At 42.6% G+C, this 17,124-nt stretch overlaps 1 protein-coding gene across 3 annotated transcripts in view; it reads right to left on the bottom strand.

Moving 5' to 3' along the window:
- The window catches only part of BBS2 (Bardet-Biedl syndrome 2), a 35,558-nt gene extending 21,635 nt beyond the window's left edge, over window positions 1-13,923 (bottom strand). For 2 of the 3 annotated variants that reach the window (XM_086689396.1, XM_025920745.2), the window contains exons 1-5: window positions 12,138-12,274; window positions 6,717-6,944; window positions 2,131-2,256; window positions 1,804-1,866; window positions 925-1,002 (exon numbers count right to left, since the gene is read on the bottom strand). In XM_086689396.1, the coding sequence (XP_086545522.1) occupies window positions 925-1,002; window positions 1,804-1,866; window positions 2,131-2,256; window positions 6,717-6,944; window positions 12,138-12,254 (612 nt within the window). In that variant the 5' untranslated portion in view covers window positions 12,255-12,274. Of the gene's footprint in view, window positions 1-924; window positions 1,003-1,803; window positions 1,867-2,130; window positions 2,257-6,716; window positions 6,945-12,137; window positions 12,275-13,881 lie in introns of those variants that run through there. The other variant, XM_086689397.1, reaches the window with a different exon arrangement.
- Window positions 13,924-17,124: the final 3,201 nt, after the last annotated feature.

Raw genomic sequence — 17,124 nt, 5'->3', positions numbered from 1 at the left:
GAACGTTCACAAACCACTGCTCGTTTATCCTCTTCTCCTTCCTTTTTCAGAATATCCTAATTCGTTTTTCTGTTTCCATCTTGCCCAATCCTGGGGAACCAGCAGCATATAAATATCCTAAGAATGCCAAAACTACAACGGATAAGGGTGATCTGTAGACAAATGAAGTTTAAACTTTTCAGAAACATCCCAGGTTCTATTCCATGAGCAATCCTAATCACGGAGAAACCCACAGGTTTCCAGTTCTCCAACATCTGATTTTAAGTTTACCTTAAAAAAATGTGCCTAAGAAGTACTTAATCTGAATGGAGAGGGAACGTTTTAAAACCCTCGTTTGTGTACTTCATTCAAGCCCATTTAATACACACGATGAGGAGGAGGCGGACAATCTTCAAATCCTGACCACACCACTTCGCAGCCATGACTGTGTTTGAGTAATTGAACAAAGGAACTTAACAACAGTTTCCTCATCAGGAAAATAGAAATAATAATATCCTCCTACTAGGGCTGTTGTAGGATTAAATGGGTTAGTTTACGTAAAGCACTTAGAACAGTATCTGGCATATATTAGGTGCGCAATAAATGGCCACCATTATTAGTGTTCTTATTAATATGTATTAACTCATTGAAAGAAAGGCCTTTAGGTACTCAATAATTTTTCTCTAATCAGTCTGTTCAAAACGTATCTTTTCTCTTCCCCAGCGGCCACCCCTGCCTCCCCCCAACTCTGAAAATATATCTTGATACAGGATTTTTCAGTGCGTCTTTCTCTGTAACATGCAGTTCTGTTCAATCTCCACAATTTTTACTTCAAAACTGTCTGGGTTGTGAGAAGATATCCCAGCACCCTTGTCAGATGTGACATTTCACTGTGCTCATCTATCTTGCCCACAGTTACCATGATTCTGAGGTGGCACTTTTTACCTCTGTTTCTGTCATTTCTGCTATAATCTCATCTTCTTTAAAAACTCGGATATCAAAATCCTCTGATCCGACAAGGAGCTGAAAAAAAAAAAAAGAATCGTGCGTATTTAGTTCAACAAGCAAACACAGCAAAATTTCCAAAAATGAAACAAAAAATGTGCACAGTACTTAAAACACTGCTCCTGCTACCCAAGATCTGCTCCCTATAATCTGGTAGACAGGAAGGTTCCTTCTACTGCGAAAGTCAACACCTTCGGTTAGTGAAGAAAAGGTGGCCACTACAGACTATCCTTCCATGTGGGCTGCACATCCTTCCAGAATATGTTCTTCCACCAAGCACCTGAAAATGCTCCCCATTCTCTGCCCACAGATGGAAGCCCGGTTTCAAATGCCAGAGACCAGTATCCACGGACAAGAGACAGGTAAGCCGGTGCCCAGTACAGCACTTGGCTGGCTACTCAAGAAGCTAACTTCTAGAGTAACCATTAGAATACTTTCAAAGGCTAAGAGCCAATCTCTAAAACTTTCAGATTCCTGAAAAAGTCACAGTTGAAAACTACTTACAATTATGGTTTCAAAGCATCCGAAGGCAGCTGTAAGATTGTGAATATGGCTGTGGTCCCACCAAATGCTCTGCCCGCCCCCCCCAACCCCGTCCTGTGTCTTTGCAACATTACAGCCTTGATCTTTACATCAGACAAATACAACTGATTCATTGTTCAAAAGAGAAAGACAAATGAGGCCAGTTGGCTTGTCATTTAGGCAACAGAGCACCAAAATCAACCAGAGAAGTGTTAACTTCTCTTAACCACTAATGTCACTGTCATGGGGAAATTATTCAGCTGAGCATACAAGATAAGTATCTCCTCCTCCACACACCTCTTTCTTACCATCACCGTCAAAGTCACATAAGGCCAAGGAATGAACGTTATCTCCAGTAACCTGAAAATAAAACCAAAACTCATTAATATGCCATCTTTTTTCGCTTAATCCAAATGCATTAGCTACATGAAAGAGGATTATACAAACCACCAATGGGTGTTATTCAAATTACAAATGTTCTTTTTTTATGTACAGAATTAGAAAATATGTTTCCATTTTGTTTTTCTTATTCATTACAGCCAAGGGTAAAACAAACAAACAAAGCATAAAGAACATTAAGTGAAAATGTTTGGGAGGATTAAGAGAATGTTTTGTTCTGTATACCGTCCAAAAGAGATCATTTCCTTCGTGATCAAAACCCTGCAGAGCACAATTTCCACCAATAATCGCAAGAGGAGAGGAAATGTCCCCCAGTGTTCCCAGCACAATTGCATTGGCCCCATCTGCAACCTAAGAAGGAAAAAAAAGACATAAAATCTCAGATACACTGATGCACAGGCACAGTGGACATAAAATAGATCCTCATTTTTATTTGGACACTCAAATCCCTCTGTCGTCATTTGTGAGAAGCCACGTGGTCTTGTGAGAGGCAGCCCAGGACTGTCCATTGAGGAGAGTCACTGTGGCTTATTTGTGCTTCTACCAGGATGAGCACAGATTCAGGATCAACTCAGGCCACTGGCCTCTCACACTAATCTGCTGCGATAAACTGCTGCAAAATCCAAGGCTCTCTAGAACTACTAGTTCTAGGGGCCCAATTCTTGACAGAATCAAACTTACGCCTTTAAAACACCCGAACTTTTGTAATCTATTTTAACCACTTTGCATGGAAATCTTTTTATTGCTTATTACCCAGTTCTCTTGCTACTAGTCCTTTTACTTGTAAAGTTACTAAGAATTCTGTACAAAGAGTAATAAACCATCCAGAATTAATAAATGTCCCAGACTTAAAGTATATAAGCATAATTTAACTTATTTTTAGAAAAATTCAAGGAAATCTTTGGAAATACTAACTGTTTATTATTAGGAAAACAGTCCTTATTTATATAATCTTTATGTAGGAAAACTATTTAAAAATTGGCTATAAAAGAAAGAAAACTTATTAGAAATCAAAACTGCTAAATGGCCAATAAATCAAAAGACAAAGTTAAAAGGTAAACAATAAACTGGGAAAAAATACCTACAATATATGAGCCAAAGGACTAATTGTTTTTTAAATGAGCTAATAAAAAGCAAATAAATAAGAAAAGGGTAAACACCCCAAGCCAAAAAACAAACCAAACAAACCAAAAAGAAAACGAAAAAAAAAACAAAAAATAAACAAACAAAAAGGCAATTCACAAGAAATACTAATCACCACCAAACATGAAAATCCTCATTCTCACAATATATCATTTTTCATTTTTAAGATTAGAAAGATAAAAAATAACAAGATTATCCATTGTTGGTTGGGGTGTGATAAAACAGACACTCTCATATTCTGAGGGGAAGGTGGAAAACAGTAGTCTTTATATAGAACAATTTAGCAATATTCATCATTTAAAAAAGATTTTTAACTCAGTAATTCCAAAGCTCAATGCTTGACACCATTAATTTTATGTGTCAACTTGGCTAGGCCATGGTACCCCAGATATTTAATCAAAAACATCATTATAGGCGTTTCTGTGAAGGTATTTTTTAAAATGAGATTAACACTTAAATCAGACTTTGAGTAAAGCAGGTTACCCTCTATAATGTGGGTGGGTGGGCCTCACCCAATCAGCTGAAGGCCTTAACAGAAAAAAGACTGAACCCCTGGAGAAAGGATTCTGCCACCAGACTGTATTCAGACTTAAGTTTCAACATCAACTCTTCCCTGGATCTCCAGAGAATTTGCCTAACCTGCATATTTTGGACTTGCCAGCCTCCACAACTGCATGAGCCAATTTCTTAAAATAAAGCCACCAATCTCTCTCTCTCTCTCCCTAGAAGTATATATACACACATACACATCCTACACTCAATTTCAGTCTTATACAAAAACATAGGAAGAATATCTTTGTGATCCTGAAATAGGCAAAGACTTCTCAGGACAGAAAAAGCACCAACTATTAAAGAAAAAAAACTGAACAGCTACACTTCAACAAAATCAAAAACTTTTGCTCATCAAAAGACACGTACTTATTGGAATGAGCCACATACTGGGAGAATATGTTTGTTACATGTATTGTTATTTGTTATATATATTGTAAACATTGTTATATATATATATATATATATGTATATATATATATATAAGAATTTGTTTATAGAAAATCTATAAATCAATAGTATATACAAACTACCAATAAAAAAAGGCATTTTGTATATTTGTACATGTATATTTGTATAAAGAAAATCTATAAATCAATAGTGTATACAAACTACCAATAAAAAAGGCAAAAGACCTAGACATTTCACAAAAGAAGACACACGACTAGAAAATAAACACAAGAAAAGGTGTAATATATCACTGGTCATGAGGGAAATGCAAAATGAAGCCAAATACGACACCACTTCATACCTTAAAATGGCTACAATTAAAAAGACTGGCATAACCAAATGTTGACAGAGAATGGAGCAACTGGAACTCACGTACATCGCTGATGGGAGGTGTGAAATGGTACAACCATTCCTAGGTATCACCCAAGATAAATTAAAACATATACCCACAAAAAGACAAGTACCGAAATATTTCTAACAATTTTATTAATAACTGACCAAAAGTAGAAATGACTCAGTATGTCCATCCTACATGTCTATGATGAGAAGAAGGGATACACAAACTGTGTAATATTCACACAATGGAATACCACTCAGCAACAAAAAGAACTACTGCTCTCTGCAAAAACATGGATGCCTCTCACAGACCTGCCAAATGCAAGAAGCCAGATATCAAAGAGTCATTCTGTATGATCCCATTTGTGTGAAGTTCAAGAACAGGGAAAGCTAAGCTAAGCTGACAGAAATCAGAACGGTGAAAGTCTGTAAGATAGAAGAAATGACTGGAATGGGGCACAACAATATTTCCTGAAGTGATGGAAATGTTCTGTATTTTTATTGGGCATGTTGGTTACAGGGATCAAAACTCACTGAATAGTACGTGTAAAGTTTGTGTATTTCACTGTATGTACAATTTTATCTCAATTTTAAAATACAAAAAAAAAAGGTAATTGCATTTCTAGGAACTTATCCTTAGAAAATAATCAGAGAAATTGGCAAAGACATATGCTTATCAAAGTATCAACTGTAATACAGAAACTATGAAAATAACATAAATATGAAACAATATAGAACAGATTAAGCAAATTATAATATATTAACAAAATGAAAAAAAAAAAAACATAGAGCCTAGTAAGAATGATGCAGGGATATACAGTGACTTCATATAAAGATGCTCACAATATAGCATTGAATAAAAAGGCTGTGTGCAGTAGCCAGGGAGTAGAGACAACACAAATGTCCATTAATGATGAGTGGATAAAGAAAATATGGCATGTCCATAAAATGGAATATTCTTCAGCCATAAAAAGAATGAAATACTGATACATGCTACAACGTGGATCAACCTTGAAAATATTATCCTAAGGAAAGGAAACTCGTCACAAAAGACCATATATTATATGATTCTGTTTATATGAAAAGTCGAGAACAGGCAAATCTACAGAGATAGGAAGTAGATTAGTGGTTGCCTAAGACAGGTTGGGGGACAATGAAGATTGACTACTAATGGGTATGGGGTTTCTTTTAGGGATAATGAAGATGTTCTAAACTTGATAGTGGTGATAGCTGAGTAAGTCCCTCAATAAACTAAAACTATTAGATTGTACATTAAATAGGTGAATTGTATGGTATGTGAAGTATATTTTAAAATACCTTATTATAATAATATAAATTAGAGGGTAAAAAAATGATCACATTTTGTAAAAAATTTCACCTAGTGGGGTGCCTGGGAGACTCAGTTGGTTGAGCATCTGACTCTTGATTTTGGCTCAGGCCACGATCCCAGGGTCACGGGATCGAGGCCAGTGTTAGGCTTTGTGCCGAGCATGAAGCCTGCTTGGGGTTTTCTCTCTCTCCCCCTCTGCCTCTCTCCCTGGCTCACATGTGCTTTCTCTCTAAAATAAAAAATACATAAATAAATAAATAATTTCACTTAGTAAAAATCAGTTTAAGAGTTAAGTGTTACCTCTAGATGGAGAAATTATGAGTATTTTTTTTGTTTCCATATCTTTTCTATAATAAATATGAATAACTTGAGTATTAAAGCTGCAGTAGTCTAGGGGCACCTGGGTTGCTCAGTCGGTTACGTATCCAACTTCGGCGCAGGTCATGATCTCGCAGTCTGTGAGTTCAAGCCCCATGTCAGGCTCTGTTGCTGACAGCTCAGAGCCTGGAGCCTGCTTTGGATTCTGTGTCTCCCTCTCTCTGTGCCCCTCCCCTGCTCACACTCTCTCTCAAAAATAAATAAACATTAAAAAAAGTTTTTTAATAAATAAATAAAGCTGCAGTAGCCTATAGATGGCAGGCCACAGTAAGCGCTTCTCCTATAAACTACTATACTAAATTTTAATGCAAAGCCACCAGGAGGTCTGTCTACTGACCTCCTGGCTCTTGGCTGAGTTCTCAATAGATCTTGACAGATGGTGGTATCACAGATATACCTCATGGGAGACAAGCTGGAGTGTCACCAAGTGGTTACCAACCATGATAAAACAAGTAAGTGTCAAACAGATAATGCAGACATAAATGGAAAAATCTCCGTGTTGTTTACGTCACAAGAGCCATACGATAAGCAAACCAAAATAAATGTCTGATCTCTTTCAATCATAAAAAGCCAATGGACATTAATGAGTAACAGGAATATCATGGTTACAAAGGGGTATACTTGCCTCTCTGTAGAACAAATCTGAATTATTGTAGACATCATAAGCCAGAAGATTAGTCTGTGTCCCCACCAAAAGAGCATCATAGCCAAGTTCTGGGTTCAGTACTCCTGCAGTCAGGCAGCTGACTGCCTGGTTGATGTTGAGAAGTGAAACATCAGACTCCAGGGGGCTCTGGAAGACCCTGGATGCACTGACATGCTGACTCCGGGTATGAGGATTGTGAATAAAAACCTAAATTAAAAACAGTTAATTACATCCCCTTAAAATACCAAAACTGTAAAATTAACATACATTTATTAAGAGACCCATGGTATTAACATATCAACACTAACAAGAGGTCACTTTAACCACCTACAAAACACTCATACACAGTTATGTGTATTGCTAGCTTTCAACCACTATAAATTATGGAAATTCAGTGGTTCTTAGCCTTGCGAAGAACAAGGTAATGGACAAGATGCAGTTGTTGCTTCCAGGGGCAGCTTACAGGCTACCCACCAGCAGGATGTCAAGTACTCTTATGAACTAGCCTCTTCCTGATCAACCTTCCGGAAGCGTTACCAGCTACAATGTGGTTGCTACACACTAAGAAGATCACACAGCATACAGTAAGAAACACTTCCTTTAGCATCTTTCATCCCAGCACCTCATAAACTCACTTCCTAACCCTTAAAACTGGCTGTTTTAGGGGTGCCTGGCTGGCTCATCTGGAAGAATGTGTGACTCTTGATCTCAGGGTTGTAAGTTGGAGCTCCATGTTGGGTGTAAAGATGACTTAAAAAATAAAACTTAAAAAAACCTGGTTGTTTTAAGGGTTAAAACTGGTAGTTTCAAAGTCTGGCAGTTAGTAGATCTGTTTTACAAATGTAAACTGAGTCACACGATCAAGCTTCTTCAAGGTTTCACGGACCATACTAGTAAGACGGAATTAAATAATTAATCCAAACTGAGCAGTTTCAACTACCATATACATACACACACTCACATATGTGTGTGTGTGTGTGTGTGTGTGTATGTGTGTGTGTGTGTGTTATTCCAAAAGGGGTAACTGGATGTGGGGCAGAGGTATATTGGATACTAACATGGCTGTGGCCCCAAAAGGGCACAGAACAAAAACAGACATGTAGTATATCTGTGGTATTAAAATTTCATTAGGGAAATCTTCACGGTCTCTACGAAGAAAAAAAGGGTGGGAAATACTGCACTAGGGACCCCTTAAGCCTCTTCCAGTTTTAAAATCCACTGATTTTAAATCAGTATTTCATCCCTTTGGTAGAAATCCAAATAGGACTAATTTTAAGTTATTACCTAAACAAGACAGCCTGTTCAACAACAATAATTTTCTTTTTTTTTTTTTTTAAACGTTTATTTATTTTTGGGACAGAGAGAGACAGAGCATGAACGGGGGAGGGGCAGAGAGAGAGGGAGACACAGAATCTGAAACAGGCTCCAGGCTCTGAGCCATCAGCCCAGAGCCCGACGCGGGGCTCGAACTCCCGGACCGCGAGATCGTGACCTGGCTGAAGTCGGACGCTTAACCGACTGCGCCACCCAGGCGCCCCAACAACAATAATTTTCAAAGGAATTGACTGGAAATACACAGAAAAGGTATGTAGCTATGGAATATCATGTTCTTGCCCTCATTCGTGTAATACTTTGTAATGTGCTTTAATAAGTGTTACTGCATTTGATCCTCACAGCAAGCTCGGGTTTACAGATGAGGTCAAAAAGGTTAATGCCCTTTCCCAAGGTCTGGCGACTGTTAAGTGACAGGGCAAAGACCTGAAGCCTGGCATCTGGTTCCAGACCCTACACTCTGGCCATGATGTCTTACTTCCTTTTATAACAGTTCGGAACAAAAGAATTCTTTCAGAGTCTCCCAGTAATTAGACAGGCTGGAGAACAGGAGGAGAAATCACTTTTGGACTTGCTGTGCATTGCTATTGGAACAGAAAGAGTCTGAGATTCCCAGGAGCCGACTTCTCCCTAGCTTCCCTCCTGCCGTTCTCGGGTTCCGGGAGACCTACTTGTCCCTCGGGCATGGAAAAAGCCAAGCTCAGTCACACAACAAATGGATCACTCTCTGTGACTGGCTGAAGTTCACACAACATTTATTCTAACTGAGGGGATACTAATGAAAGTAGAAATCCAACTGGCCCCCTCAGCCCCATAGGCGAGAGAAATAATGTCCCCAGAGGAAAACACTAATGTTCATCTTGCGAGAAAACCCTTTTTAAAATATCCTTGCTCGAAACAAAACAAATAAAATCCTTGCTCAGGCTCAGAGGCCAAATTCCAGTAAGTCAGATTCACATTCTCAACAGAATCCTACTTATAATGTCAAAATCCTGTTTCTGGAGACGTAAGCTCCAACGGTCAAGGAGGGCTTCAGCCTTATCTGGAATGTTTAATTATTTTTAGAAAAGAATATATTCCGGTATTACTTGGATCATAAAATACTACCGTTTTTAAATCTTAATATAAAATATCAGGTCATAAATCCAGATTTGTTTAAAGTTCTAAAGAAAAGATCCAGTTACACAGGCCACAGGACTTTCTCGTCCTCTGTCTCTTTTTTTCCAACTCCGGAAACAGACCTAGACTCCAGTGTCCCTGCCTTTCACTCTAGATCACATTCTAATGAAAGGGTTTCCATAAAAACCTGTGCCTGATCTGCCTGCTTCCACCCCTAGGCTTAGCTCCCTGCATCTCTGTTGCAGTACCAGCCAGTTATCCTTTAAAACATTAATCAAACCCCATCACCCAAAACAATGATGTTTACACGGCCTACAGGCCCTATATGATCCCGCCCCTGGCTACCTCACTGCTTCCCTCATTCCGTTAGAGCCCTCACTTCCCTGGAACACACCAAGCTACTTCCACCTCAAGGCCTTTGCACTTGCTGATCCCTCTGCCTGGAAGGCACTTACTCCACAAATATGTGGGGCTTGTTTCCTCCTTTTCTTCAAATCTCTGATCTACAATGATCTTATTAGAGGCCTAGGGATCACTCTGTCTAAAATAGCAATCTCCCATCATCTCTATCCCCTTACTGTTTCCCCGCCCCCCATGGAGACATTATCTGTTGTTATTTATATGTATATATAAATATATGTTAACATATAAATAAAATATAAAAAATAAAAATATACAAATATAATACAAATATACGTATTTTATTTTATCTCCCCCTGGTGTCTGACTCCCCCTCTCAAATGTAAGCTCCAAATGGGTGAGGTTTGTCACTTTCAACCTTTTAACTGCAAAGCTAAGAACAGTGTGCAGCAGTAGTAAGCCCTCAACAAATTAGGGGTGGGGCCAATATTGATGGGACCTTTTCAGCCCATTTATTTAGCTGCCATGCACCCACAGAATTATACGAATTTCTTTCTGGCTTCTTAACAGTACCTCTTAACAGTAACTAACATTATCACATGCCAGGTTCTGTGCTAGGGGCTCTACTACATTATACTACCTAATGAAAATGAATTGTAATGACTTTCTACTTATGTATCTCAAGGCATATTACATAACATACAACATAGGTAGAAGTGTCTTGAAAAATATAAACTGGGAGCCTGGGTGGCTCAGTTGGTTAAGCCTCCGACGCTTGATTTTGGCTCAGGTCATGATCTTGAGGTGGGTGGGATCAAGCCCTACATTGGGCTCCGCACTGATGGCACAGAATCTGCTTGGGATTCTCTCTTCCTCTCTGCCCCTCTCCCCACTTGTGCATGCACACACGTTCTTGCTCTCTCTCGAAATACGTAAAGTTTAAAAAAAAAAAAAAGAAAGAAAACTTTAAACCATTATATAAATATTAGCTTATTAAATCCACATTTTAAATCCACACTGGGTTGGGGCACCTGGGTGGCTCAGTCCGTTAAGCTTCTGACACTTGATTTCGCTCAGGTTATGATCTCATGTGAGATCTCATGTCAGCCTCTGTGCTGACAGCACGGGGCCTGCTTAGGATTCTCTGTCTCTGTCTCTCTCTGTCAAAAATAAATAAATAAACACTTTTTAAAACTCCACACTGGGGGCGCCTGGGTGGCGCAGTCGGTTAAGCGTCCGACTTCAGCCAGGTCACAATCTCGCGGTCCGTGAGTTCGAGCCCCGCATCAGGCTCTGGGCTGATGGCTCAGAACCTGGAGCCTGTTTCCGATTCTGTGTCTCCCTCTCTCTGCCCCTCCCCCGTTCATGCTCTGTCTCTCTCTGTCCCAAAAATAAATAAACGTTGAAAAAAAAAATGTAAAAAAAAAACAAAAAAAAAAAAAAAACTCCACACTGGGTCAAGAACAGGTACTTTAACTTCATTGCCACCACTTTCTAGTTGCGTGACCTCAAGCATTACTTTGAACAACTCTGAACCGCTATTCTAATCAGTACAGTAGGAGTAACAAAAAGAAAATAGCAATTAACAATTAGTGGCTTATATGTCTACATTTCTCATATGTCAAGCGCTTTACATGTATTAACTTATTTAGTCCTTATAACAACCCTGTGTGGCAGATACTATTATTACGAACTTTGCCCAAGGTCATGAAATTAGTAGGTACTAGAGCCAAGACCTGTGTTATGCTGCTACTCTTGGCATTGTAGCAAGGATGAGGAGATAATTAATGTAATGAAGCCTTGTACCTATTAAAAGTTATTGCGCTTGGTGTCACTGTATTCCATGTACTTGATCATGCCTCCATCAGTGCCTTGATTTGCCTTGTCTGCAGCCCTGCAGGATTATAAGCTTTGTGAAAGCAGGGATTCCAGCTTTATCTCTGAATCCCCAACATCTAGCACAAGGGAAGTGTTAAGTTTCCTGAATGTTAAATGACCGTGTCTTTTTCACCTCTGTGACTCCCACACCTTGCACAGCATCTGGCACATAGTAAGCGCCTAACGGGTACTTAGCGAATAAATTGTAGGAAAAGACATAAATGTACATGGATAAAGATCAGGTGAAAATTAATTATTTAACTTAGGGGTCTTTGTATTTTTTTCCCTTTTTTTCTGTAAAGTTGTTTGGCTCGAGAGGCAATATAAAATAGTGGAAGGAGCTCCAGAGTGACAGGCAGAGACCCTGGACTCAACTCTGGGGTGGGCTACCACTCCTAACCCTGACCAAGCCCCTTCCCTTCTGGGGACTTTTCTTCCCCAAGCTCCCTATCTGCACAGGAACTCCAACACTGTCCAAGTCTAAATGCCTGAAGACAAGTAAAGTTAAGTGCTTAAAAAAGCCCTTCATGCGAGACCCCATTATTCTTCCTTATTCTGCGCGGGAAGGACGGCTACCGACGCTACCGCTCGGTCGCCGGGCAACCGTGGCTGGAGGCGGGGTCGCAGGGTGAGGGGCGGGTCGCATCGGAGCGGCCTGCGGAGATCCTGGGGACTCTAGGGACCCGGGCTCGGTGTGGTAGGAGCGGTTACCTTGCCCGCTTGGGTGGCGGCTGCCAGGCACGGGTGAATCCCGTCGTAGCGCCCTATGGCCACCATGCGGGGGCTGATTTTGTGGCGCAGTTTCAGGGTGAACACAGGCAGCAGCATGATGGCGGCGGCTCAGAAGAGGGCTCGCCGCCCGAGGCATGCGTAGCGGAGCCGGCCTCACCCGCCGCGGTGCGGGGCTCGGGGACCAGAGCAGCCCGTCTTCAGCTGCTTCAAACCTGGCGCGAAACAGTGCGGGATCTAGGAGGCCCCCAAGCCGCCCGCTCTTTTCTGTGGCTGCTCAGGCCCGCCGAGCCTCTTCTGCGGCTGCGCAGGCTCCGCCCGGGTCCTTCTGCGCCTGCGTGGTCCGAGAGCCTGATCCGGAGGTTGGTTCGCTTTCTTTGGTGGAGTTGCGTGTTTTGTTGCGGTTAACTTGACCCAGTTCCATCCCACCGTACGAATGGGTCTGAGCCGTTGCACCCCCGGGGCTTCTCCTAGCACCACAACCAAGCTGCACCCCTGCAGATTCCACACACTAGTACCGCACTCCCAAAGGGTCATTAATTCAAGAAAAGGTGTCTTGGATGCCTGCTCTGCCTTTTGATTTAACTGTTAGTCGAGGCAAACCACCGTGGTTACCTGCACTAACTATACGATCCTTTCCGGATAATTTTTTTAATCACGCTTTAGACTCTCATGTTTAAATAGTCTAGGGCCCCGCTTGTAAAATTCCCTATATATTTTTAAATGAAAACGTGCATAATTGAAACGTCACAAAACTTCTCTTCGTTCATTCAAGTACACAGTGTGTCAGGCACTGTTCTAGACAAAAGAGGTACAGCAGTAAACATAGCGTTTACTACTCCACTGGTGCTCTCCTGGCACTAACGTATTTGTCACCAGAGACCACCACTAAACAAGAAATACATGTAGTAGGTCATTTGGTAATAAGAACTATAAAGTTAAAGGAGGAAAGAGGGGTAGAGGGTTGGAGGAAGTGGGGTACTAAATAGGGTGGCAGGGAAGAGACCTCACTGACAATTGACATTTAGGCAAGGACTTGCAGTGAGGCATTCAGCCTGGAAGAGTGTTTCAGCCGGTACAAAGGCCCTGAGAGCTCCCTCTGGCTGCCTTCTGGAGATAGACATTTAAAAGCTAGAGATGAGATTAATAAAAACCAAAGGAGGAGACTGAGAAGGAGCAGCCATTGAGGAAGTAGGACCAGGAGCATAGTGTTCCGTAAGCCAAGTGAAGAGAAGGAGAAGGAAAATAACAGTGTCAGATGCTGTAAGTAGGTCTTAAAAGATGAGTTCTAAAATGTTCTTGTTACTTGGGTTTTGTAATTACAGCTGTACAAATGAACATCTTTCTTAAAGCCTACCGGTGTGTCTGTGACTAGGTACAACCTCTTTTGGAGATCATGTCAAAGGACTAAATTTGAGATCCTTGATGGAATGTCAGACCTCAGACAATGGACCTCTGCACCTCCTCTGATAGGCCTTGCCTCTGAGTTCTCCCAGCCCCTTTCTGCCCTACCACTTCCCCTGTCACATAGGGAAACATCACAGTTCCAAGGAGTTCCCCATAGTGGGAATTGCCCTGGGCTTGTCCCCCTGCCCTCATCCATCAGAATTTACTTTGTTTTGTGAAGTATCCTTCCCCTCCACCCCCAGACCCTACTTCCATGAAGTTGTCATCAGACTGAATCCACTCCATTCTGCTAATAGCTGATCTCAGCTTGATAGGCCACCTTTCCCACGAACAGCTTGAAAGGCATGAATCTCTACTAGAGATCACTTCAGGCCATCAGTTTCGGACAGACATTTATCGAGGGTCTCCATATGCCCGGCAGTGTCAGAGGACCTATGAAAACAGCAGTGAACAAGAAAGATGTAATTGTGCCCCTGTGGAGTTTACAACCTAGAGGACACAGGGAGCAACAAACATTACCCATGAAAGCAAGTAAGATCATTTGGTCTGGTCATAAGTCTGAGGTGCTGGATAGGCCTCAGGGAAAGCCTCTCAGGAGAAACCTGAACTAGGATCTTTATGACAAGAAAGCAGCAGCCATTAGAAAGTGTGGGGGAAGGGCTTCCCACACAGAGGCAACAATAGGGGGAAAGGCCCAGGTTGGGCATGTTCGAAGATCAGGAAGAAGACAACGTGGCTGGAACCTAGTGAGTGAGAAAGAGGTCACATCACCTAGGGCTGTGAGCCATACCGAGGAGCTTAGCAGGTGGACAAGTCCATGTCTAACTGGATTGCCCTGTGAGGCTGGCCTTGGTCTCCCCTTACCCAGCGAAGCCTCACTCACTTTATGTACTGCCTTGGTGGCCTGGACCTTTATGGTTTCTCTTCCTAACAGGACGTTGCAATCAGCAGCAGCAGCATCACTGACATTTATTGAGCATTTTCTACATGCCATCATTTCTAAGACTAAATGTGGATCATCCCACTCAATCCTATAATAACCTTAAGAGGCAGGTACTATTTTACCCTATTTTACAGATGACAAAACTTTTCCTTTGTCTCCTCCTCCCTTCATGACTCTTCAGTGGCTCCCCATTTTCTACCAAAGAGAGCTCAAGCTCTTTGACAGCTTATGGAAATCAAGTTCCGACCACCTTTGGCCTCTGCAAGCCTCCTTTTTTGCCACCTCTTGTCTCGAACTCGATCCCGTCTCTGCTGCTGTCTCTAGCTTCCCTACCTTTTCTCACATTTACCCTCTGCCTGGACTGTCCTTTCCCTCATTTCATAACTCCCTCCCATCTTTGGGGACAGGCTGGACATCACAACTCCAGACAGTCCTATCTGCTCCCACATTTAGGAGGGGCCCGGGAAATCACATCATTTGCCATATGGGGAGTATCTGGGAGCATTTGAGTCTTTGGATCACAATCCTAATTAGGGAGTATTTATTGGGAAATATTTGAGTCTTTGGATCACAATCCTAACTAGACTCAGCAAGGATCCCCAGAAGGGTAGATAATCCCCATCCTTTTTGCCTCTTTGCCACTGGACAGAGCAGAGGACTTGGAGGCTCTTTTCCAAGGAGGAAGGAACAACAGCTAGGAGAGGCTGGCCCAGAGAGGCCTCTCCCCCTACCAGCAGTCCCACAGTGTTCCCTACCTCCAGTGATTCCCCACCCCAGGAGTCACTGGCTTTTCAGGGAAGACTCCTGTTATCTTCACATCAGTGAGACCTGGGGCTCTGCTGGTGGGCTCTAGGTTGGCAGCCCTACATAGTGCATGAGCCCACAAGTCTCGAAGTATGAAGAACTGGGTTCAAACTCCTCCTCCACCAGTCACGCACTGAGACTCGGGTCCATCAATGAATCCTAACGTACACACTTATTGAGTGCCTTCTCTGTGCCAAGCATTTGACACACACGCTTATTCACTTGATGCCCACGGCCAGCCTCGGAGGCAGATTCTGTCGTCATCCCCATTTTACAAGAATGGAAACTGAGGCACAGGGGGTTTATAACCCAAGCCCAAGGTCACACAGCTGGTAAGTGGCAGAACAAGGATGGCAAACGCAGGTGGTCTGGCTCCAGGGCTTGAACTACTAACCACTGCACGTACTGTTCCCGCGGTGAACTCCCTGAGCTCCGGCATCCTCTTCTAGAAAAGAGAAATATCCACAGTACTACTTCTGGGGAGTGTTGTGATAATTATACAAATTAATAGAAGTAAAACAATGACTGGCACTTAATAAGGGCTCCCATAAATGGTTCTTATCGCATTACGGGCTTATTACCTCTCGGTGAGAAAGCTGCCTTTGGCTTGTTAGGATCGCTACTGTAATAAATTTGGTGTCTTTTTTTTTTCTTTCTTTCTTTCTTTTTTTTTTTTTTAGCAAGTAGCATTGTTCCTGGTTCCTTCTTATCCCTGGGGTGGGAAAAACCCACCTAGCCAGACAGAGGGGTATGGTGGAAACTAGGTGAGATCCATCTTGGGATGCCCACTTCCCAGGGGCCTTGGGCCACACCTGCCACCTGCCTGCCCCCCACCCACGTCCTCACCTCGCTATGTGAAGCATTCCCACTAGAGGGTGTGCAGGTGTAAAGAACAGAGGTTTGTGAGCCTTAGGACTCTGGATTACAGGCCTGGAGAGAGGCCAGCTGAGAGGGACCCTTGGGACGGAAGGCCTCCCATTGTCAGTCACAGGATTGACTTCTGGACAGTGGACTGGGGCAGGGGGCCAGCTGGAGGTGGACTTTTTTTGTTTTTTTTTTTTGAGAGGGGTTTGCAGAGAGAGAGAGAGAGAGAGAGAGAGAGAGAGTCTTAAGCAGGCTCCATAACCAGCACAGACCCCGACTCGGGACTCGATCTCGCGACTGTGAGATCATGACCTGAGTGGAAATCAAGAGCCAGACACTTAACCAGCTGAGCCACCCAGGCACCCCTGGAGGAGGACTTTGGACTTTTCTTTTGTGCACTGTGATGTCTGCTGTTTTCACAGCAAGTTTGTACTTTTGTAATAAACACACACACTTTAAAATAGTGTGCGAGGGGCACCTGGGTGGCTCAGTCGGTTAAGCATCCGACTTCAGCTCAGGTCATGATCTTAACGGTTCATGAGTTCGAGCCCTGTGTCGGGCTCTGTGCTGACAGCTCAGAGCCTGGGCCTGCTTCAGATTCTGTGTCTCCCTCTCTCTCTCTTTACCTTCCCTGCTCACTCTCACTCTCTCTCTCTCTCTCTCTTAAAAAAAAAAAGGATAATATAGTGTGCGAGTGGAGGATGTCTGTGAATTTCAGAGATCCAGATCCACAGCCCCTCCCCACCCTTATTGCCCCAGAACCTGCCTATAAAGGACCCCAGTCTGAAATTTCCCCAAACTTAAGGGCAGTGGCCATTAGGATCTCTCCTCAGAGCACAGAGGGGCAGGAGGAGAGCAGGGCAGCACAGGGCCAGGCTCTGTGAGAACGCTTTACGAGCAGCCCTCCCAGGTGTCCCCTCCTTCAACCCTTCATCACCTGACGCCCATCAC

The sequence above is a fragment of the Puma concolor genome, chromosome E2, assembly GCF_028749965.1.
Source record: "Puma concolor isolate L17-30 chromosome E2, mPumCon1.1.hap2, whole genome shotgun sequence".
Classification (NCBI taxonomy): domain Eukaryota; kingdom Metazoa; phylum Chordata; class Mammalia; order Carnivora; family Felidae; genus Puma; species Puma concolor.
The sequence above is the reverse complement of the archived record's forward strand: the minus strand, read 5'-3'. Positions and strand labels throughout refer to the sequence as shown.